Here is a 23,589-nt window from a genome sequence, read left to right as displayed (position 1 = left end):
ATTTTCATTTGTCACCGTCTTGCTTTAAAAAAAAAACAACAACAAAAAAACAATTGAGTGCTGTTTAGAAGTCACCAAAAAAGAACTCAAAGACTCACAGTCACACACCATGTATCTCCAGGATGACACATATTTCATTGTGTTTCAAGAGCATTCCTTTTTTTTAAGTTATTTATTAGAAAGTTGACAAGAGACCCATGTCAGAGAAACTAAGATATTGTGGTTACGTGGTGTATACAGTAATCTACTGTGCACTATATATAGATTGCCAGGCCAACAGAGGAGCACTAGAAAATATTTTTAAATTAAATTCTTATTCACCTTTATGCATGCCACTATACAACTCTTGGACCCTTTTAATCATTAATCCAGTGTAAATAGATGTGTTTGTCAATTGTGACCTGACACTTGCAGAATTTATCACTTTAATTTCAACTTGACTTGTCACCTAAACATTGTTTGATGTTTCCATTTACTTCAGTTTCCAATCTATATATTGATGGTGCCATGTGAAGCTATGATAATGCTTAGATCTTACCCTTAAATTTGTTAAGGTTATATGTTCTTCATTACAAACAGTTTAGAGTCAGGACGGACTGTTGACATGGAGACATTATAGACAGATGGACTGGATGGTGGCACACAAACAAAGCAATCTTCTCCATATTTTGTAAAAATGAACTACAGAGTGCAGTATTCATCAGCCTCCTGCCTGGAATGCTTTGTGGCTGATTTTTAAATATTGGTCCACTAGGACAGTAACCTTGATTGAGTGTTACCACAGTGTTTGTTGAGCACAAATAAAAAGTTTTGCAATATCTAACGCAACCTCTTCTTCTTTGGATGGACATAGATTTTAGCTTTTTGTCAACGTAGGCATTTGTCTGTTCCTCCTTATTTGGGAGACCACCAACATCTGCAGACATTGATCATTCAGTGGCATATAAAAAGCATTAGGTTGAAGAGGGACATTTTAGACAAGCAGTACAATGGCTGGGGGTTCCCGCATCATTTGGATTCCCGTCCTTCTCTCCTGTGTCTTTCAAGCTTCTGACAACAGACATGGTAAGTCAAATCAATTTTATTTATCTAGCCAATATCACAAATATTCCTCAAGGGGCTTTACAGTTTGTATAGCATACAACACCCTCAGGAAGAGCAACCGAGGAGAGATCCCTCTCCTAGGATGGACATATAATAGATTTCGTGTGTACAGAAAAGATCAAAATAATAAAATGACAGTATGGATGACAATATTATGAAAGCACTGTAAACATGGAACAGTAATCCATGTGTAGTTCTGTTAGTAAGCAGTGAATAATATGTAAATATTTTAAACTCCTAACAGCTACATTAAGTGTTTATGTTTAATGGTCTCTGTTTCCCCAGTCCATCAGAGCTATGTAACTAGCCGTACAGGAAACCCAGATGTGGACCAAATAATTTCAAAAATCCCAGTGAGTTCTCAAAACTGTTACTTATCATATGAAATAAACACATTTATGCAGCAATTTGGCCAATCCTTACAATGCTCTTTCTCTTTCAGATAACCCTTCCAGAGGGAATTGATCCCAGGAATATCAATGTAACTGTAAGTAACAACAACAAAAAAACTCAAGAATGTTTTTTTAATCTACTTTTCATATTTTTGTCAACTAATCCAATGTATTTTGTTCTCTCACAGTCAATTGTTTTCAAAACTTGTACTGGTGAGTCATTTATATGTAAAGTCTCCCATTTCAAATGCAAACAATGGTTTAGCTTGATGTAGAGACCATATTGTAACACTTAATAAACGTATTGTGACGTACTGTCTCTATTATCTTCCTGAATTACCACCATGCCTTGTCAGGTATGAAGGAACAGATAGCGCACCTTAACAGTCAGCTTCAGCAGACAGCTCTCCGCAACAGACAGCTAGGTGAGTCTTCACCCAGAATCTGGGGTACACCACTAGTTCAAACTATTTCTTTGATATAACCTGCACTCTTTCTGACAGATAATGAAGCCTTTGGGTTGAGGAGGGAGGTCAGACTGCTGAACCTGCAGCTTGCCACATGCAGCTCGACAGCCTCAGCTATTACTGGCTGTAAGCTTTAGACTGTAAATCATACTCTGCTTCTATGGCACATGTTTAGATGATACACATGGATAAAATGCTAAACTGTGTCTTTAATTCCTGGACAGCTTATCAAACCCAGTTACTCAACAAAATGAACCAGCTCCTGGAGACATTTGATAGTGATGCATTTCTGAGTAAGTTTACCTGACTTTGAGTTGAACCACTCATGTTTTGTTTATTGTTTTGCAGTACATGTCACTTTTCATTTCTTATGGCAATGCAAAGTTTCAGTTTGGTCAAATGAAAATGCTTGTTTTCTTTCTAGCCCTGAAAATCATTGCACTCACAAGGGAGGTGAGTACATTACAAAGGAAGGTCAATCATGCTGCTAATTCTACGCAAACTACTGATATCAGAGGTGAGTGTTGCTTTGCTCTTTATCCGCTGGAAAAGTCTGTGCAATTTAGCACCGTATCCTCCCTTTACCTCTGACACAATAAACAGCAATATCATTTTCAACTATAAATATTTTAGCTTGGCTCCAACTGCTCGATATTTTCATCTGCACTGCTAGTTCTGCTTGGAGTGTCTGTGGGAATGGCTTTGTTAGATAAATCAGCTACATGTCTTTGATTCCAAACCCGTGTGCCAGCAGTGCTGCAGAGAGAGCTGCAAGACAAGACTGATGAACTGAACGTGAAGATGCAGCAAATTAAAGGAAGCCACACAAACTCAACACTGAGTAAGAATGTTTTATTTTTAAGACATTTGTAGAACAGTTGTAAGCAGTGGTTAAGTCTCAAGATGCTGATTTGAGCTGCACGGTAGTAAATGGCTTTGATTTAACTTGGTTTTTATGTGTGTGTTTAGTTCTTCAGATCATCTCATTGCAAAATCAGATCTGGGACTTGGAGCGTGCAGAATCTAGAGGAGGAGTAACAAGTCTTCAGGCCAACAAGAGAATTCAGAGTAAATTGCTGCCCACGTGAATGAGATATCTGCACGTTATGATTTGAAAATTGCCCGTCTTTAATTCAGGACCAAGCGGCAACATCTTGGATTGAGAAATGAAGCCAATGCAGAAGTGCTAGAAACTGCAGTTCCTCAAACAGCCACTTGAGGCTGGCTCCAAAAGCGAATCAATCAAGCCCATGTGAAAATGCCCAGCTTTACAGGAGAAATACATGTTAACAGCCTGGTACAGAAACAGTTTCAGACTTTGTAGCTAATTTAAACATCCATGGCAACTGTACAGGGGATGGATTTTTATATGAGTCACCCATTTACATTTTATTAAGGCTTTAAGTTACGTATAATTAAGGGCGAGTCCACTTGAGTGACAGGCTGTCTGTCACAGCATTCTATGAGTCAGATTTACCCCTCCCTCCTTAAAAGCTCCAACCCTCATCTGCATTTGGTCATTTCTGGCTCTAAAACACCAAGGTGGCACGGCTGAAATGCCAAACTTGAGGCCTCAAACTGGCTGTCCACAAACCTGTGGGTGACATCACAGTAGCTACATCCATTATTTTGTACAGTCTACATTATTTTATACAGTCTATGTTCAGGACGTATATCAGAAGTCAGGCTTTTGAGACAAGAACACCCAGTTAGCAATAACAAATTTTCCTTTTTCAAATTGAAAGTTGAATTCATGAATAAATGCACGTCAACCTTACTTGATCCGGTGTTACCAGTAGCTTATGCGGCTAATGGTAGCAAACTTTAGGTAAATATTCATAGGCGCATCCCTTGTAGACTCTTCCCCATCTGTGAAACTATGAACATTTGTTACAGTTAGTATTATTACATAAGTGTCATTTGTTGCCCCTTTTTGTGAAAGTTACATAGTCCCTTACACCATGTCACTTTATATGTTCTTTCTGTTTTTTCAGTTTTGTTTTGCAGGAATTCATCTTTTAGCATTAAATGTTTCATGATTTGTTGTCTTCTTAATTCCACTTCATCAGCTCTACAACAACAGCTTGACAGGGAGCTCAGTGAGCTGCGAGGCAAAGGAGATGCAGAATCAACTAGTCAGTATATTTTCTCTATATTAAACAGTGTCAAAGGTTTGGGGTGCAACTTTTCCTGACACAAATTCTCTGCTGGTGCTCCAGTGCTGGAGCTGATTTCTGTGCACAGTAAGATTGCAGCGGTGCAGAGGCTCATCAGTGTCCACATTGAGGAATCCAGGAATAATGCTGCTGGTGAGTCCCTGTACTTTGTATCCTGTCTTTGTCTCGTAGTGTTGTAGTTCCTGTGTAATCTTGTACATGACAAACGTAATGTTACCAAAGCTTTATTTTTGTTTCTTTTTCAGATTACCAGAGGCAGTGGAGGCAAAGAATTGAGCTCCTTAAAAAGAAGATTTTACAGTTGAATCGTGAGGAGCATAACACAGAACTTAGTGAGTTTGCAACCCAAAAAAATGCAGTTTTTTTGTTGTTATAGTAATTTTTACTACAGCAGGTATTTGACATTCCTTGTCTTTTTTCTCCAGCCAAGGAAATTTTAATACTGCAGGCCGAGGTGGAGCATTACAGACAGTTAATGATGAATGCCAAAAAGACAACTTATTCCCGACTTCAAGGTGAATGAGCCTACATAAAGTCACACTTGTACGTGCCTAATGTGGGATTATGAATTGATAAACTGGAAAAGTTGTTGTTCTTGTTTTTCACCCTAGAGCTACGAGTTATTTTGGAGGAGGAGAAGAGAAAACAAGAAAACTTACAGAAGCAGCTGGAGGAATCAGAGTATGCCCAGGCACAACTAAGTATGAAAAAGAGGCAGGCTGACCCTTAAAAAATACCCGATTCCTGACCTGATTCTTCTATTTTCCAAAAACCTTTCCATTTTAAAGCTGTACTATCTCCACTAGCAGAAAACAACAAAGCACACTACATCATAGATATATCAGAGCCAAAAGTCAGTGCCTAAACATTGAAGTCTTTTCTTTTACTTTGACCAGTCATGAAAATCATCAGTATAATGAAAGAAGTGAGAGAGCTGAATGACGATGAGCAACACCAGACAACATCACCAAATCCAGCCACCAGTGAGTCCTCCTCTTCTACTTCTGCTATTAAAGTCAGGCTGAAAAGCAGCTGATAGTTAGTGGTGGAAAGTAACTAAGTACGTTAAGTACTGTACCTAAAGGGGCAGTGTGTATGATTTAGTGACATCTAGTGGTGAGGACTGCAGATTGCAACCAGTTGTAACTTCTCCCATGTGCCAAGCGTGAAGTCCTGGTTAGAATTCCTTCAGTGTTTATTGTTCAGGAGGTTTTTTACTGGGAGCCGAATTATCTACGGAAAACCTGTATAAACACTTAATAAAGCAGTTTCACGTTAAAAAAGAACTGTTTTTCTGATGCTCTCATCATGGAAGGGCTGTAAACTACACTGGCTGACACAAAAATGCGATTGGTTTGTCAGTTCTTGGCTACACACTGGACCTTTTAAGGAGCAGTGTGTAGGATTTGGGGGGATGTTTCCAGTGTCATTCTTTATTAATCACCTGAAATTCAGACTTGTGTTCTCCTTACCTAGGGGAAGTTCTCTCCCACAGAGCCTGCCATGTTGCAACTGCATGTTTCTACTGTAGCCCAGATTGGGCAAACTAAACACTGGCTCTGGAGTGGGGTTGGGTACCGAAACTCGGTACTTTTTGTACTTGGTACCGATTCATGTCGGTACTACCCAGTACCGATTCACTTAAAATGAAACAGTGCCAAATTTCGGTACCTGAGGTGGAGGCGGAGCGAGAGCGCATGACTCGCACCTCAGACTCAGCAACAATGGCGACAAAAACAATGTGCAGACAAAAGTTAACGTGCAGCACTGTTCCTAAATGTTCTCAATAAAATGTTGAAACTGAGAAGTTTAGACTATGGGCCCGAACGACGCATAGTGCGTCCAAATTCACCCGTTCTTCTCTGTGGATTTTCTCCGCGACCGTGCGTCATAGCGAGAAGCCACGCATATCACGTGAAACAGCAGAATTGTAGCTTTCCGACAAGGCCAAGCACTTGTTGGTAATCCAATGTTTTCACAGGGAAAAATTACAATAAAATTATGTATAACAGAGCTTTCATACAGCTTTGCACACACATTACTCTTGGATGGATTACTCGCGAACGCAGGCTCGTACAGAAATGCCACGCATATTACATGAAAGCGCAGGACCACACACATCATTGTGCTGTCATCCCATCACGCTCTAAATACAGATCAATTGTCTACAAAATAAAAACTTGACGAATTTCTTTACAATCCATTATACAGATCTTGTTATTGGTCACTTCATATAGTGAGGAATATCGTATCTTACCACGTCTTAGGTTTACGTGTGTTTCTCCCTGTCTATCCACATTTGTAGTCCGGCTTTCAAGATGCAAATATCTCCATATTGTCCAATTGACACTCCATCAAACTTTGTATGACAAGACCAGCCACTTCACCTTTGCACACCCAGACACCTGCAGCCTAATTATGCATGCTGACAGGGCCGTAGTCACCATATACATTGAGGGGGACACGTGCCCCCCCACCAATGCCCAAAATGTCTCCCCAATATATAACTGAAACTGAAAAACAAATATTATCTTGGAGGACATCATTGCACTTGGTTGACTATTTTTCTATCATCTTAGATGTAAATATTGCATGTTTCTTTCAGATTAAAACACATTTTTGACTTGTGAATGAGTCAATGGAATTTCTTGCAATAATGAAAAAATACTGGCAATCATGTCCACCTGGCACAAACCACATGTTTTGGACAACTGTGAAGTGACAGAATGTCCCACCATCATAGTTCTTATATTGCCAGATTCCAGAGTCTCTCCTCTTCATATATGGTAGAATATGTCTTTTTCAAACTTGCTATGCTGAGATACATGTAAAAATGTAAGAATTTAGGCACACAGATTTGTTTTTTTCATTGATATAAAAATTAATATAAAATACAGGCACATAGAAGAACAGAGATGGCATGATATAGCATGTGTATGTAGCCTTTATAATGACTGTGATATGAGCTTAAAAGTAAAGGCAGTAAAAATACCCCAAAAAGGCCTAGGGCCCATAGGGTTAAAAAGTACCGAAATAAGGTACCGTTTGGTACCGGTAGCGAATTCCAGATACCGGTACCGGTACCGTATCGGTTCAATTATGAACGGTACCCAACATGCTTTGAAAAAGGAGGAGTAAGCAGTACAGTTTGGTGCAATCTGGAACCTCACTGCTAGATGTCACTAAGACCTTTATACTGCTCCTTTAAGTAAATTTTACAACTTTTACTTGTAACACAGTATTTCTGCACCGTGGTACTAAGGTTAAAGATCTGAGTTCTTCATCCACTGCTTCTGATAATTGACAAAAACAGATCCCATTAATATTTGGTAGCTTTGACTCACTTAGATTAAATTCTCTTAACATCCCATTGTTTCATATCAGCTCTTCAGACTCTGCTTCAAGCCAAAGAAAGGGAATTTGAAAAAGCTCAGGCCGAAATAAATGGTAAGTTCATTAACTCTGCACTGACAACTTCAAAGCGCAATATCAGTTGAGCATTGAGTTGATGTGACTTCATCTTTTTGTACAATAGAGCTGCAGAGGAAACTGAAATTAAAGAGTAAAGAATACTTTGGTCTTGAAGAAAGACACAAGGGTAAGTTGTAAATATGACTTCAGCTGAAGGCTCTGATCAGTCATGTTTTAGTTTCTAAGTGCTGATTTGAATCATGTGTGTGTTTCTATCAGAGGTAGAGACTGAATATAAACAGAAGATTGCAGAACTTAGCAAAACCGGAGACACCAAAGCCACACTCAGTGAGTAACGTTACACTGCAGTACTGACATCATCACACCAGCACAGTGTATTATTTACATTACAGAGGAAATCTCTTCCATTTTACATGAAAGCTGTCTATGCTCACTTACTGCTGAGATGTGTATTGATGTCTGCTCTTTTTTATCTGAGTCAGTTTTGAACGTGATAAACCTGCATGATGCTCTGAAAACTCTGAGGGAGCAGATCTCCACCACAGCAGACCCAGGCAAAATCCCAGGTGAGTCACAGTGAATGTTTCCCACTGGGAACTTGTATATGTCTCAGTGCAATATTGAGTTGGGTATTGAGAATATTTTGTTGTGTTCTCAATTCTTTAAAACATTCTTATTGGTTTTTTTTTCCTTCCTGAAATGATCACTGACTCTTGCTTTCTCCTCACAGAGCTACAGAGGCAACTGGAGGAGAAGCAGGCCGAAATTAACTCTTACACTGCAGAAATAGAGAGACTGATTCCCAACCCCCAAATCAGTGAGCTCAATAAGTGTTTCTCAAGCATTTCTTTAGCCCTGAGTGTTAATGTCATGTCACTGCACTCCATTGATGTAGATTTCAGGGTTGATGCAAAGGACACGTCCCAATCAATATTTAGTGCATTTGTCCCCACAATAAAAACATGAAAGGAATATCAGTGACAGAGATTTAAGACATTTAGACCATTAATTGAGGCAGAAAAAAAATGCACTAAATTTACTAAAATTCAGGAAATTATGGCATATGGCATTTACAAGTCAGAAGGACTGTCAACATAAAGGTCTAATGTAATTGATATTTCTACGCTTATTTGGGCACTAATTGCTAAATGAAACAGGATGATATTTATAGAATGACACATCATCAATTTAGAGGATCTTTAAGGTATTTTGTTGGTGGTGAAAAAAACAAGTCAGTAGTTGCTTTTAACAGATTTAGTCAAACTCACTGTGTGTGTGTGTTTGTTTGTTTCAGTTTTAACAGTCATTGAGCTGCAGAATAAGATATGGGACCTTCAGAGACAGGCTGCCAATGGGACCACTAATGACCGTATAGTAGGTTAGTCTTATTTAAAATGCCAGTTTAACAGTTCTCTGTGACATTATTTGACAGTCAAAATTTAAAAAATACAGACTAAAAACAGTTTTCTTTTTCTAGATTTGCAAGACAGAGTGCAAGGCCTTCTCGGTGAATTAGACAACAAAGACGATGCCAACATAAAACTAAGTGAGTCTGAAATAATTATGAGAAATTCTGCTTTATTACAGTATCTCTTGAATTAAACTATATGTTTTCCTCTCTGTCGTGATGTGCTTCAGTGCTGCGCATCCTGACCCTGGAGAGTCAGGTGGAGCAGCTGCAGAGACAGTTGTCAGACCACCAGAATTTACGAACCACTGAGGTGACCCGTAAGTATCTCTAATGATTCGTTACTAATCCCCTGATCACCACAATATGAGCAGCATTATTCAGATCAAATACAGCTGGTTGCACTGAAGAGAAGACTGTGAAAGTTAAGTGAGGGAAGCAAGCTAAAGGCCTACTGCTTACATTGATTGTAATATTATTATTATTGTGTCCTTATTTTCTGTATATAAATAATACGTATGTTTTCACCTCTTGAAATTTGTCTCAGAGTTCACAAATGATCTCAAAACCAAGAAGAAAGAGCTGCAGAAATATGCCAACGAGCTGAATGAGAAGAATCAGACAAACACCAGGCTGAGTAGGTAGAGGGGGAATATGGTGTTTTCATTCATTATTAAGAAACACTCTAAAATATATTTCTTTACAATATTTTATTTCTGTACCTCAGTACTTGAAATTACTGATCTGCACAACCAACTAAGAAACCTAGAAAAAGAAAAGCACGATGACAAAGCGGAGTCATCTTTAACAGTTACTCGTAAGTATTTCATTTTCTTCAGATCACTGAATTCTAGAGCTGCAACGATTAAATGATTGGTTGTCAAATATTTAATTAATCGCCAATTAATTTGACAATGGAGTCACTGGTTTGAGTAATTTTTTAAGAAAAAAAAATCAAACCTCTGTGATTCCAGCTTCTTAAAAGTAAATATGTTGTGGTATCCTTACCCCTCTACATCAGTAAACCGAATATCTGGGTTGTGGACAAAATGAGACATTTGAGGATGGCATCTTGGCCTTTGGAAAAAACATTTTCTGACATTTTATTGACCAAACAATTAGTTGATTAATTTAGGAAATAAATGACAGATTAATTGAGAATAAACATAATAGTTTGTTGCAGCCTTCATTTATTTATTTAATAAAAAATTGCTGTTTGGTAACATGAAGCAAAACTGACGTTTTTTAGAGCTGAGGGAAAAACTGAAGGCCAAAATGGCAGAGCACTCTCGTGATAAAGCTGAGATCAAGGGTAAGTTGTGGAGTCTTGGTTTGAGTATTTTGTGGTTAGTGCAGAAAAGCGTTGCCTGTCTGAACATTGTTTTCAAACAGTCCTTCAGACTCTGCTTCAAGCCAAAGAGAAGGAACATGCCTCTGCTCAGGCTGTGGTCAAAGGTGAGCTGATTTCTTCTTAATAGGATTGTAACAAGTAAGACTGCTGTGTGGGGAGAGCTCTGATGACCTGGTGTCCTCTTTTTATACAACAGAGCTGCAGAGGAAATTGAAATTAAAGGGTAAAGAATGCTCTGGTCTTGAGGAAAGATATGTGGGTAAGTTGTAAATATAACTTTAGCGAAAGGCTCTGACAAGTCACGTTTTAATTTCAGTACTGATATGATTCATATGTATGTTTCTATCAGAGGTAAAGACTGAATTTGAACAGAAGATTGCAGAACTGAACAGAGCCGGAGACGCCAAAGCGGCACTCAGTGAGTAACGTCATACTGCAGCACTGCCATTATAGAGTCAGCACAGTGCATTATTCACATATAGCTGAAATCTCAGCATTTTACATGAAAACGGTCTCTGCTCAGTTTGCTTCAGAAGTTTAAGCTGTGTAGTGATGTTTACTCTGTTTATCTGAGTCAGTTCTGAGTGTGACAAACCTGCATGATGGTCTGAAGACTCTGAGGGATCAGATCTCCACCACGGCAGACCCAGACAAAATCTCAGGTGAGCCACAGTGAATGTTAAACACAGCAAATGTGTATCTGTATTAACAATTTAGTTTTGCATTGAAAATGTGTGTTCCTTAAAACTATTTTAAAAGATATACAAGTGGAATGAGATAGCAGACAGTATCTTGAATTAACAAGGCCAGATCACTCCATTAGCAGCCAGATGTTGCTTTAATTAATCTGCTTGTTCGAGCAAAATGTTCTGCTTTGGTTAAAAAAAAAAGTGAATTTATCTCATTACATGATCAGATGTTCTTTGTTTAAACCAAAGTTAGTTAGCTTTTTCAACAGTCATTTAGAAGATTAAATGACATTTAGATGTGCTTGTGTCACATTAACTCTTCCTGCCTCTACCACTTTGTGTCCTCACAGAGCTGCAGAGGCAGCTGGAGGAGAAACAAGAAGAACTGAACTCCAAGACTGCAGACATAGAGAGACTGATCCCCAACCCCAAAATAAGTAAGAACATTGATTTGATACGCTGTTATCATCTAGGTCAGTGTTTAACTCCAAATAATCTTTATGGGTGTAACTAAACATCTGTTGCCACCTGTTGCTATAGTGACCCTTTAGATAAAAGTTTGATCATGTATAAGGACTATGGCTCCACAGCTATTACTGAGAAGAAGAAATAATTTATGAAAGTCTTTTAAACACAGTCATGTCATCAAAAATGTGAATTTAATCGCTCTTTTTTTAATGTAAACAACTAAATTTGTACTGTTTGTGTGATCACAGTTTGAGACTATAATTTGTAAAACATCTGGTAGTTGTATACTTAACTACTACCTTACTGAAAGTTTATTTAACTTAAAATATATAAGATAATATGTGTCAAATGTGTGTGAGGTATAAAACTTAAAACCAGATATTTGCTAGCCGTTGTATTTATTTATCTTGAAATTTGTTGTACCATGACACAATAGAAATGAACAGAAATATATCAAAAAGTATTTTTAAATGTTTACAAATTGTCTGAAAAATGAACCAAACTTTGCAGCATCCCCATCATGTTGCAGGAAGAAAGAATACCTTCTATTGAAGAACTTTATCGAAAAACTGTGGGAGAAACTGCACTGGCAACACATTAATAATAATAAGCCCAGAGAAACTCATGGCGTGTTTGCTTGTTTCAGTTTTAACAGTCATTGAGCTGCAGAATGAGATATGGGACCTTCAGGCTGCAAACAAGACCACTGATGGCAGTGTAAAAGGTTTGTCTATTTCAAATAATTCAGAGTCAAATTATTAAAGAAATGAAATCACAAATGACAAAATGTAATTGACAATAAAGACTACTTACAATCTCCTAGAATTACAAGACAGAGTGGATGGCCTTATCAGTCAAATTGAAGACAAAGGCGACGACAACACAAAACTGGGTGAGTTTGAAACAACTGTGACCGGAAATCTTTCTTCCATCGTCTCTCCGATGAGGGAATGTCTGCTATTCCTCTCAGATCCCCTCCTATATGATTCTGCTACAGTGTCTGTTGAATTAAACTACATTTTCCCTCTCTGTTGTGATGGACTTCAGTGCTGCACATCCTGACCCTGCAGAGTCAGGTGGAGCAGCTGCGGAAACAGTTGTCAGATCTCCAGAAGTTACGAACCACTGAGGTGACCGGTAAGTATCTCTAATATTTCTTTACAAATCCCCAAGCAAGCAAATCATGACCTGCTGCTACTGTTGTTGTTATTTTGTATTCTGATCTTCTTCATCTAACCAATAAATGTGTTTTTACCTCTTTAAATTTGTCTCAGAGCTCACAAATGATCTTAAAACCAAGACGGAAGAGCTGCAGAAATATGTCAACGAGCTGAATGAGAAGAATCAGACAAACGCCAGGCTGAGTAAGTAGAGGGGGAACATGGTGTCTTCATTCATAACTGAGCAAATAGTCTAAAATTTTCCATGTATCTTATCTTATTTCTTTCTTTCTCAGTTCTGACAACCACTGATCTGCACAACCAACTCAGAAGCCTTGCATCAGAAAAGCAGAATGAGGAAAAAACAGCTTCTGCTGTAGTTACTAGTGAGTATCTCATTTCTTTTTTACCTTCTTGAGTTTATATATTAGCAGTATAGCCCCTTCTTAAGGTAAAGCATACCTTATTGTTTCTAGAGCTCAGAGAACAACTGAAGGCAAAAGTGGAGGAGCACTCCCGAGATCAAGCTGAGATCAAGGGTAAGTTCAGTACTAGCATGTTTAGGTTTCTGCAACAAGGAAAAAAGAAGATTAAGTTGAATATGAATATGGGTTTTTTTTTTTGTTCTAGCTTTGCAGAATAAACTGAACGAGACAGAAGCACAGTGTTCGGGTTTTGAGGAAAAACTTAAAGGTGAGTGTAGTCTCTTTTGACTTGTTACTGACTGTCTCTGCTGGCCAATAACGTCACACCCTTTTGACTCCATTGTTGGAAATATATGGGTTTGATGTCTTTTTTAAAGTTACTCTCTGGACATTGATTAAATCCCTAAAAACTCATCTTGGTTAATTAAAATACATATACATAAGTTTTTGAATGAAAAAACTGCAGCTCAAATGTACCTGCTTATCTTCAACCCTAATCATCAAACACAAACCTCTGCTTGTTTTCTGTTTTGCTAGCTACTAAAGAATATACAATGGTGTAAAAAAAATTGAAGTGAAACTATGTGAAACCAAGCTTGCAAAATACTGATGTGTAGCTACACATCCCGTGAGACTCCTTGTTTCACCCTAGTATTATGCTAACTACATGGAAAGCCCCACCTCACAAGTTGTTTGGTTGCTTAGGTATGTGACGTTTGAAACGCTGCCTGTGTGATCCGCGTTTTGAGACTGTCATTGATAAGCTGCAGTTTCAAGGCAGAAATGTTTAGCCATGGCATTGACTACTTATTTCGCTCATGATACAGTAAGTTTTGTAGCATATTAAAAAACATACTGACATGTTCAGAAGGTTGAAAACATGATTTTCATTGCAGGGGCTCTTTAAAGCAGTGGTGTAGTGGAGGGTATACTGAGGTATGCGGGGTCTACCCACTTTCTTTTTCTATCCAGTTACAGTATACCCACCTATCAGCTAAACAGCCATTGTAATATATAGGAGAGTCTGCCCACTTCCTCATCAGTAACCTACCTATCTACCTAGTAGTACACCCACCTCTTCAATTACCACTACACCACTGCTTTAAAGTAATTGATGATAGAAACAGCAGCATCTTTTTCTGTCAATGTTAGCAAACAATTAGATTTTGTACCATACACAGAGAACATGATATATCAGCGATAACCCTGAGCAGCATTAGAGTTGGATGTAGTAAAAAGATGGAGGGAAAAGCACAGGGAATATTATGCAACATCTTGCAAATCAATCCCTCCAGATGAATTAATTATCGGGAAATGTGTGTGAACCTTAATGGATAGCCTTTACTGTCCAAACAAATTGAAGAACCACCGATTACTAACAGGGAGAGCTAAAGGAATCATTTAATGTGAATTGTCTGCAGTAAACTACATTAGATATTCAGGAAATATGTTCAGATTTTACACCTTATGCCCTTCTAGTTTCATAATGGGTTTTTTTGGTTCCAAAGTCTTATTTTAAAAATATTATGGAAATGTTGTACCCCATGAAAATTGGGAACATTAACAGAGTTCACTTAGGGGCACTAGTACTTAACCCGTCAAATAGTTTAACATCTGGGCATCAAGTTAGAGCTTTTTTTCTATGAACGATAGTATCATCTGCAAAAGGGGATATACAGTTTTGTGTGTTATGGACAGTGTTTTGCGTATGATCTTGTGATAGCCAGACAACCTCTACAAGTGGCTGGGAAGGTGAGGTGAACAGTAAACAGGAGAGAGGGCAACCATGGCAGATGTTGATGTTAAATAAAAAAGATGTTCAAAACCACAACTATTAGATTAGCATTCAGAAACTAGTATCTTAGAAATATATTGTTCACAGTCCTCAGATCACCAAATTTAAGGCATACAAATGTTATATCTTGTTCTGTCTGTTGGATCAGCAGTTGTGACTAATGTGTCCAAATGTGTGTTCAGGTCTGCAGAATGACCTGGATGCCAAAATGAAGGAGCTGCAGTCCAAATCTGAGTCTATTACTTCACTTGGTGAGTGGTGGAGCCATGTTCCCCAACAGTGACTTGACTGATTAAGAAAATGAATGATTGTGTTGTGATGTTTGTGAGTTCTAAAGGGGAACTATTATGCTCATGTGCAGGTACATACTTCTATTACAGGTTTCTACTAGAACATGTTTGCATGCTTAAATGTTCAAAAAAGCACTGTATTATCCTCATACCCTCTGTTCTGGAACATCTGTATTTGTCCTCTGTATTAGATGCTCCATTTAAGCGCCTGCCTCCCAAAAAACCCCAGTCTGCTGTGATTGGTCAGCCTTTCTGGGTCGTCTGTATCTCAGGGTCTCTGTATTGTCATTGCAGCAGGGGGAATGACTGTAACAGAGAATAGCAGCACTTTCTACCGTGAAAAATCACCAATAAAACATTCTCAACCAAAATCTTCACAACTGGACATGTTCCAGCAGGAATATGTTCCGAAATCAGGGAGAAAACAACAACACTGGCGACCAAGATTACATGATTCCCTGATGGTAGCATGTAGCTACATGTAGCAGTGTGCTTGCAGCCCGGCAATGACTGTAAAAGAGTATAGTCTGACTTTACTGTAAAAAAAATCACCAGTAATAGAAAAAAGTTAAGACAATCTGAACACCTTTCTTTAATTTAACTGATTTAAAATCTGGTTCTTTCAGCTCTTCAAATTTCTACATTAACCCTGCAACTGGAGGAGCTAAAGAGACAACTACAAAACACTGAATCTGAAACCAAAATAAAAGGTCAGTGTGTGTGTGTGTGTGTGTGTGTGTGTGTGTGTGTGTGTGTGTGTGTGTGTGTGTGCTTCAAAACAGTATACAATATTGCCTGTGTGTCAATATATTATATCCTTGCATGACATTAAGTATATACTGTTTCTGAGATATTCAGTTTTCATGTTGTTTAAATGAAGCTCTCCAATGAGTCCACAAAAATGGCAACTGTGCAGCTTAGTGACATATTGAAACAATGATGTGAGGTGTTATTCTCAAAAAAGGCATGAAAAAGGAAGGATATACAAGCTGAAAAAAAACGACTTTGTTTTCTTCCGCAGAACTTCAAAAAATTATCGAAGAGAAAAATAGCGAGCTGACCAAAAAAACAAAAGAGCTGAAAGAAAGAAGTACTCAACCACAAAGACGTGAGTAGAACATCTTCCATGCAGGGCAGAGAGATACAGAAGATCCTATATACCATCAGCCATCAGGCTTTATAATTCTTTGACATATAATAGATGAGCTGACAGATAATTGAATTTCCCCTTGGGGATGAATAAAGTTATTCTTATTCTTATTCTTAATAAACAACCCACTGAAAGAGTCAAAAGCACCGAAATATATGTATAATAAAGGTGGGAAGTTATACATGCTAGAATATGATTACCAATGTTTAACCTTTTTTTCAGTTCTACAGATTATTACGATACAAACAGAGATTGAGAAGTTGGCGAATGTGGCATCAAATGACACAGATTACGTTAAGATTAGTGGTGAGTGGTGAGTCCTTAGTGTATGTTTTGAAGACATACACTAAGGACTCTAAAGCAATTACATCTCCAAATTTTTGGAATAAACAGTCTAAATGAAACATACCCTCACGTGAAATAATGCCATTCTGTCTTTTCCACAGCACTCCAAAACCATTTGAATTACTTAGTTGAAGGAATTCAAGATGAAAACAATGAAAATACTAAACTGAGTGAGTCATCATCAAAATGACAGTAAAAGTGAATTGTTCTATCGCTTCACTGAATGTATCTAATCTAGACTTTCTTCTGTCAGTGTTTAAAATCTTGTCTCAACAAGATGAAATAGCAAGATTGGAGAAGCAAGCGAAGCGTCAGTCACAAGCAGCATTGGAGAGAATAAAAGGTGGAAAGCCGTGTGCACAAGTCAAATTTATTCTGAATACTTTTTCATGTATTTTGAGGAAGTATAAGATCCATTCTGTCTTTCTTAAAGATCTGGAGAATGAACTGGAGGACATCAGAAATCAGATATCAGAAAAGACGCTGGTGCTGGACTCAAGTGATACAAGGATTGCTAATTTGTGTAAGTGTTCCACTCAGCCTTAAGCAGAGAAAAACAACTTTTATCAAGTTATCAAGTAGCATCAGAATATTCAAAAAAAAATCCCTTGCTTGATCTTTAGCGGCTCAGATTATGGAACTTCACAAGAAAATAAAACCACTGGAAGAGGAGATATCAGACATTAAAGAAACGAATGCTGAGAATCTTGCAGGTAAAGACCGAAATGCAATCATACCTTCTGTTAAGCCACATACACAGATTCTATGGTTTTGTATTTCATTGATCTCTAAATCATTTTCAGAGCTTCAAAAGAAACTGGATTTGTCAAAGAGGCAACTGCAAGACAGCGAAGTTCGACTCAATGAAGCAGACTCAAAGAACTTTCAACTGAGTATGAAAATCTCTTATTTGCTGTTGTTACATCTGCTGCCGGTTGATTCCTTTCAGCACCAAATAACACTGTGGCTGTGTCTGTGTCTGTGTCTCTGCTAGTTATGGAGATTGCTGATCTGAGGACACAGCTGAAAAAGGCTCAGAAAAAGGCATCCAAGGCTGCCGACAAAAATAACATTGGTTTGTCAATCTGAGAATTTTATACCATCATGTCTGTGCTGTCATCCAACATATTATTTCTTACTGTGCATGCTAGAATAGATATTGGAAATTTTCCTAAGACTAACGTGATGACTAAATCATCTGTCATCATATACGTTTTTCATGCAGTTGTGTTTTTTTGTGTCTTCTCTCAGAATTGGAACAACAATTGCAAACACAACAAAAAGAGAACAGACGACTTGAAAACACAAATAAAGGTATGTATATTACATTGCAGTGGCTTAAGGGGATAATTTGACAATGGGAAATATGCTTATTTGCTTTTTTCAGAGAGTTAGATGAGAGGGTCGTTACCACTCCTACGTCTGCTTGCTATGAGGCTACAGCCCAGAGCTAGCATAGCATAGCACAAAGACTGCAAATGGGTGGGGAGGGGACCACTAGCATGGCTCTGTCCAAAGATAAAGTTCCTAACTGAGTAAAATGATGTGTAAATAGCAGTGATGATAAGAGGTGAGTGAATTCTCTAAATGCTAAGAAAAGATGTTTAAATGCTTTCTTTCTTATCTCCTTTAGCATAGGGACCATTATTTACGCAAAGACAGGAGGTAATGCTGTCCCACAGTTCCTCGTGGCAGCAGCATTTAAAGTGCCGTACCATTCGGCTGTTTACAAAAACCCATTTTGCGCATCTTGCATAAATTCACACAGCAGACCCATGTCAATAACATCTGCCATTGGATAATTATGTGTCCTAGTGTAGGTGCAGTTGGATTCTCTTAGCACCGCGGTTGTCTTTTCCTAAGACCTCATGAATTCTCCCTTATATCTTTTCTTGGCCTCATGATGTTTTCCATCAAAGTCAAGAAAAAGCATTAAGGAGAAGACAAAGGACGTTGTTTGTACTTTGACAGACACTACCTAAAGTCTCTTGGTGTTTGATACATAGCGTTTCCACCTCCTTCCTCTGTCAGACTTAAAGGAAGAGATCAAGGAACTGCAAATGTGCTGCACTGATGTCAACACCCAGTGTGATGGTGAGATCCTCAATATGACCTCATTCTCACTCCATGCATGTAGTTGTCCTTCACATCCACTACATCATTCGATTTAGTTTTTTTTTTAAGTGAATGTTTCATCAAACAGATTTACAAAGACAACTGCAACAAAGCCATGAGGATGCGGATCGCCTGCAGCAGCAGCTGCATGACAAGGATGCCAACCTCAAACAGCTGCAGCAGCAGGAGCTGGAACAGAACATGGAGAATATCACGCTGCAGCACGAATACAAGAGTGAGTTCCATAGAGAAAAACAATACATTCAGTCAGTATATATTAGAGCAGGGGTGTCGAACATACCTCACACGCGCTGTATTCAGTCCAGCACACCAGATGACTTTGCACATTTAACAAGGATGCGGTTGTGAAGGCTAAGAGGTGCTATGTTTCAGGTACAAGCTAAACAGTGCGTAGCCTATTTCATGTAAAATACCAGCCCGTTCTCATTCTCAGGTTGTTAAATACCAAAAGTGTCCTTTAGCGTGTTTTTGAGACGTACTGGGCCTTCAGCTAACTCCACTGTAAACCCATCCATGGCAATACTGCGGAGAGCAACTATGAAGTCTGTGTAAGGGGAGAGGGTGGGGAGGTAGACAGGTCAAACAAAACAAGACTTTCACCCAGGAGACTGCAGTGAAACCAAAAGTCAATGTTGTGATATATTTCTGTCGAGTTACGTTATTATAATGCAAAAAACATTCTTGTTTAATGTTATTTAAAAATGATTTTCTTTCTTTATAACCAAATATATAACCAAAGTTTTGTTGCCTCAATCTAACTGCCACCATTACACAACATTTACTGTACCTTGCATTACAATGTGGTTCAGCTGTGCTTCACATAGAAATGCCCTATGCGTCGCTATGAGAAGCAGAGGGGTGTGACAAAGCATTGGTGCTTGATGGCTTGGGAATGGGAACGGTATAAAAAAAGGCTGTTTAAGAGTTTTTCCTACCGAGGAGAATACAGTTCTGTAAAAAAACAACTTATTGTGGACATATTTAAAGAAACTGGGCACTGTACAGAATACTGTCAATCAGCAGCTTCAGTAAAATGGAATCTGTATTAGACTCCTATTATGAAACAGTACTGATGAAAGCTTATTGTCAAGCCACTGCCAAAACATTTGATTTGTAAATGGTTTGTCAAGCAGGGGATAACTTAACCTGTTTACTTAATAGCCTCCACTTTAGTTTGGCGTTTTGATACCAGCATTATAATACAAGGAGGCATTTGATGTCATTTTTTAACTATACATTTCACCAAACAGACTTAGAGAGACAACTGCAGCAGGCCCGGGAAAACGCTGACTACCTACAGCAGCAGCTGTCTGAGAAGGACGCCACGCTTAACCAGCTGCAGCAGGAGTTAGAACAACAGACCAGGGAGAATAACAAGCTGCAGAGCGATTACGACAGTATGTTCAACTCTCTTGCAATAAGCAGATTCATTTAATATAACAGGGACAAAAATGTAGCAGTTGCTCTCATGATTCCTGATAAAATGTACAAATCTCGATGTCTTTTCTGTCTCAATACCAGACCTGCAAAATGAGAAGACACAACTTGAGGATACTGTACAAGGTAGCAATTAGTTCTGGTCAACAAATTGCAGAGAACACACTGTGATATTACCCCCACCCAAAAAAATGTGCTGGTCTCTCTCTCTCTCCTCAGAACTTCAAAGCAAACTGAATGATGAGGAAGATAAGACGATCCATACCAGTGAGTCACACACAAGATTAAATTTAATTTCTTGGAAATGTTCAGCCTGCAGCCTGATATTTCTGTTTAGTGTTAATATTTAAATCCTGGATGTAAAATGCTCAAACTGCATAAATGTCATGATAAAAATATATAACCCTTCAGATCCCAGGCAGATCCATCTAGCCCAAGTTCGCCGACATAAACACACCTGACGTCATAGCAACAGGGCGGCACACACAGTGAACCAAGCAGAATGATCTTTTCATTAATTATGTCACTCTATGTGGTGTTTGTGTTGTTAAACATGCTGTAACAATATTGCAGCTGCCATTTCCTCTCCATTCAGTTGATCTTTGCTTGAGAGGAGTTTTTGCAACATGCCCATCTGCATCAACGAATGTGCACAACAACTTAATGCTATTAGCTGCGATGGTTCACACTAGTACTCTTGGCACCCGTTTTCACAATTTGGAGCTGTCTTACATTATTTTAATGAGCAAACACAAGCAAGTTAACTTATTTTATACGCTGTTTCTCTTTGCTAATGGTGCTGTGGTAAATGATGTAGGTCGTCTGTAGATGTTTTCAAAGCTCAGAGACAGACATGACATAAACATCAGTTTGCTGTGGGTACCCATAATTTCCCAAGCAGATGCAGTGGGAGGCATTTAGATCCTAAATTGGGAGTCGGAATTATTGTCTTCCAACATGCAATGCATTTCAGGGTAAGATCAAGCCCCCAGGAACAGCACCAGGCTTTGAAGCCAATCTTATAAAGAGTGCTCCAGGAATGAGTCCTAAAACCCAGAAATTAGTCAGCATTTTTCCACTCTCGGATCCTCATCTCAAATTCAGTGAGTTTTTTGAATGGGTTTTTGGTTAGATGCCTGAGATAAGGTCTGTGGTAAACATAAGCTGAAGAGACTTTCACATTTTCTTCTTTAACAGAAAATATATCAGTAAATACCCCACTTGTGAACTTTAAAGCTTTTTTGTCTTAATAAAGGCAGTTGTTAACTGGTGGCTAAATGAGACTATAGAACGTTATTCTGCCGAATATGGCTTTACAGCCTCATTGTGATGGGGATGTTAAATTAAGTTTAAGTTAAGTTTTAAGTTTAAGTTTATTCACTTTATTAATCCCCCTGAGGGGAAATTCAATGTTTTTCACTCTTGCTTGTCAATTACACACAGGTCTGAAAGACACACACATGCACAAACAGGACCTATACATGCACAAAGTGGAGAGATCTCAGAGTGAGGGACGGTACTAGTACTAGTACTAGTACTAGTTTATAGCCTAACATTAGCTTTTTACTTGTGATTGCATTAGGCTTTAAATCATTAAAGTTGTTTTTATCTGTGAAGATCATCTTGCTGAACAAAGCCTGTAAGTATTGGAAATATCTGTTTGCCACAGTGCAATAATCCCATTGAAAAAATCCCATTGGCTTTTTGATGAGGAAACCAGGGTGAAGCTCTGTTTCGTGTTGGCTATAGAAAAACATCATCCCAGGAACACTCTATACTGGCCAAACACGGAATTTTAAAGTCTGAATCCTTCACATGATGCCATGGGGCCCAAAAAAACCCAACCTCTTCCCATAGATTTACATTGTGAAAATGACGTGTTTAATGATCAAGATTTGATCCAGGAGGGCTAAACTGGAGGTTAGCCACTCAGCCACCAAGAGTCTTTCGTTAGCTTGCTCTATCAACCTTACGATGTGGAAGATATGGCTAATTTCTTACTGCAGAAACCAAGGTTTTTGGCTTCATGCACCACTGCGCACTTTTCATAGCAATGAATGGGCCCCACCTCCAACGCTGTATCCAGCTCTCTCTATACATCCATGGGTAAGACATGGGCGTTTACCACACAGGCAGGGTCTAATGAAAGATGCCAGTCAGTTGCATCATGGGAAATGTAGGGTCCAGTTATTTTGGAGCTTGACCCATGCCAAAGCCCCAAAGTTAGGATATCTCAGCCTCTGCTGCTTTAATTTTGATCTTTTTTTTTTCAACTGCCACTTGTGACTACCTAAACTTTATGGAAGTGACACCCCTCACTGGAGTAGTGTTTTAAACTTCTGAATATCAGTTTTCTTTCAAAATGTGATGTAAAGATACACGAGTAACTACATTTCTCGGTTTACAGAGAAGATGACCTTGGACCCAAACACAGCCCATCCCAGAATAGCTCTGTCGGCAGATAACACTGAGATGTCCACAAGTGAGGAAATACAAAATGTCCCAGACCATCCAGGCCGGTATGATTCAGTTCTTGCTGTCCTGGGCGCGACTGGGTTCTCAAGTGGCAGACAATACTGGGAGGTTTCTGTTGCTGGGAAGCGTTGTTTCCACATCGGGATGGCCAGTGAATCTGCTCCAAGAAAGGGACCGATATCATTCAGTCCGAGAAATGGTTTCTGGACTCTTGTCTTGAACAAACAAGGTCAATACAGAGCTATCGATAGGAAATCTGTTACAATTCCACTTCAGACGCAACCTATTACACTGGGAATTCTACTGGACTACAAAAAGGGAGAGGTTGTTTTTTACGATGCTGGTGCCAGATCTCATATATACTCATTTGTAGGTCAAAGCTTTACAGACAAAATCCATCCATTTATCAATTTTTGTGTTGAGGATACTGAAAGTCAGGTACCAATAGTTTTACTTTCACCTGGATCAGTTGACTGGATATAATAGTGAATAGGGCAAGTTGTGTTTTGTCCTATGTGTCAGATCTCATTTATGGTCCTCTCAGTAGGTAATGAAACAGTCCCTGTGACAGTAGAATATTTCTCAGGCATAGTACTGTTATTACTGCTGCTGATTGTTTCAGAAAATAAAACACCAACAAATAAACAATAATGCTTTTTGTTTATTATTCTATGTTTGAAAAAGAACATGTCTCCTTGTCCATGTCATTCCGGGTGTGTCACTCTCTAGGCCCTCTACAGAAATATTAAGCATGTAAGTTTAATTATGTTACAGCCAGATGTTAAACCTGTTTATTTTACATCCGCACCATTAGTCACTAAATGGCAGAGTATCACTCATGATGAAAGCATTAGGCAAAAAGTTCTGAACTTAAAAAGAGAAGTGAAG

General features: G+C 38.6%; 1 protein-coding gene across 2 annotated transcripts; it reads left to right on the top strand.

The window, feature by feature from the left end:
• The first annotated feature begins 906 nt into the window (after positions 1-906).
• Positions 907-23,352, top strand: si:ch211-14a17.10 (nucleoprotein TPR). Of its 2 annotated transcripts, none has more exons than XM_050033601.1 (56): positions 907-1,065; positions 1,390-1,457; positions 1,547-1,591; positions 1,685-1,709; positions 1,853-1,921; positions 2,000-2,089; positions 2,188-2,256; positions 2,388-2,480; positions 2,718-2,804; positions 2,933-3,031; positions 4,033-4,098; positions 4,183-4,272; positions 4,386-4,472; positions 4,566-4,655; positions 4,752-4,841; positions 5,037-5,123; positions 7,525-7,587; positions 7,676-7,738; positions 7,831-7,899; positions 8,055-8,138; positions 8,303-8,389; positions 8,867-8,950; positions 9,050-9,118; positions 9,211-9,300; positions 9,528-9,617; positions 9,708-9,797; positions 10,230-10,292; positions 10,373-10,435; positions 10,528-10,590; positions 10,681-10,749; positions 10,910-10,993; positions 11,371-11,457; positions 12,135-12,212; positions 12,312-12,380; positions 12,536-12,625; positions 12,763-12,852; positions 12,945-13,034; positions 13,125-13,187; positions 13,279-13,341; positions 15,051-15,119; positions 15,785-15,868; positions 16,180-16,266; positions 16,531-16,614; positions 16,755-16,823; positions 16,907-16,996; positions 17,087-17,176; positions 17,277-17,366; positions 17,457-17,546; positions 17,648-17,728; positions 17,905-17,967; positions 18,685-18,747; positions 18,857-19,003; positions 20,040-20,186; positions 20,311-20,352; positions 20,446-20,493; positions 22,634-23,352. In XM_050033601.1, the coding sequence occupies exons 1-56, from the start codon at positions 990-992 to the stop codon at positions 23,182-23,184; spliced, it is 4,887 nt and encodes a 1,628-aa protein (XP_049889558.1). In that variant the 5' UTR covers positions 907-989; the 3' UTR covers positions 23,185-23,352. The 2 variants fall into 2 exon arrangements, with proteins under 2 accessions (XP_049889558.1, XP_049889557.1); XM_050033600.1 differs by having other exon boundaries at positions 2,715-2,804.
• The last annotated feature ends 237 nt before the right edge of the window (positions 23,353-23,589 follow it).

The sequence above is a fragment of the Epinephelus moara genome, chromosome 21, assembly GCF_006386435.1.
Source record: "Epinephelus moara isolate mb chromosome 21, YSFRI_EMoa_1.0, whole genome shotgun sequence".
Taxonomy (NCBI): domain Eukaryota; kingdom Metazoa; phylum Chordata; class Actinopteri; order Perciformes; family Serranidae; genus Epinephelus; species Epinephelus moara.
This window is presented reverse-complemented; position numbering and strand designations above follow the sequence as displayed.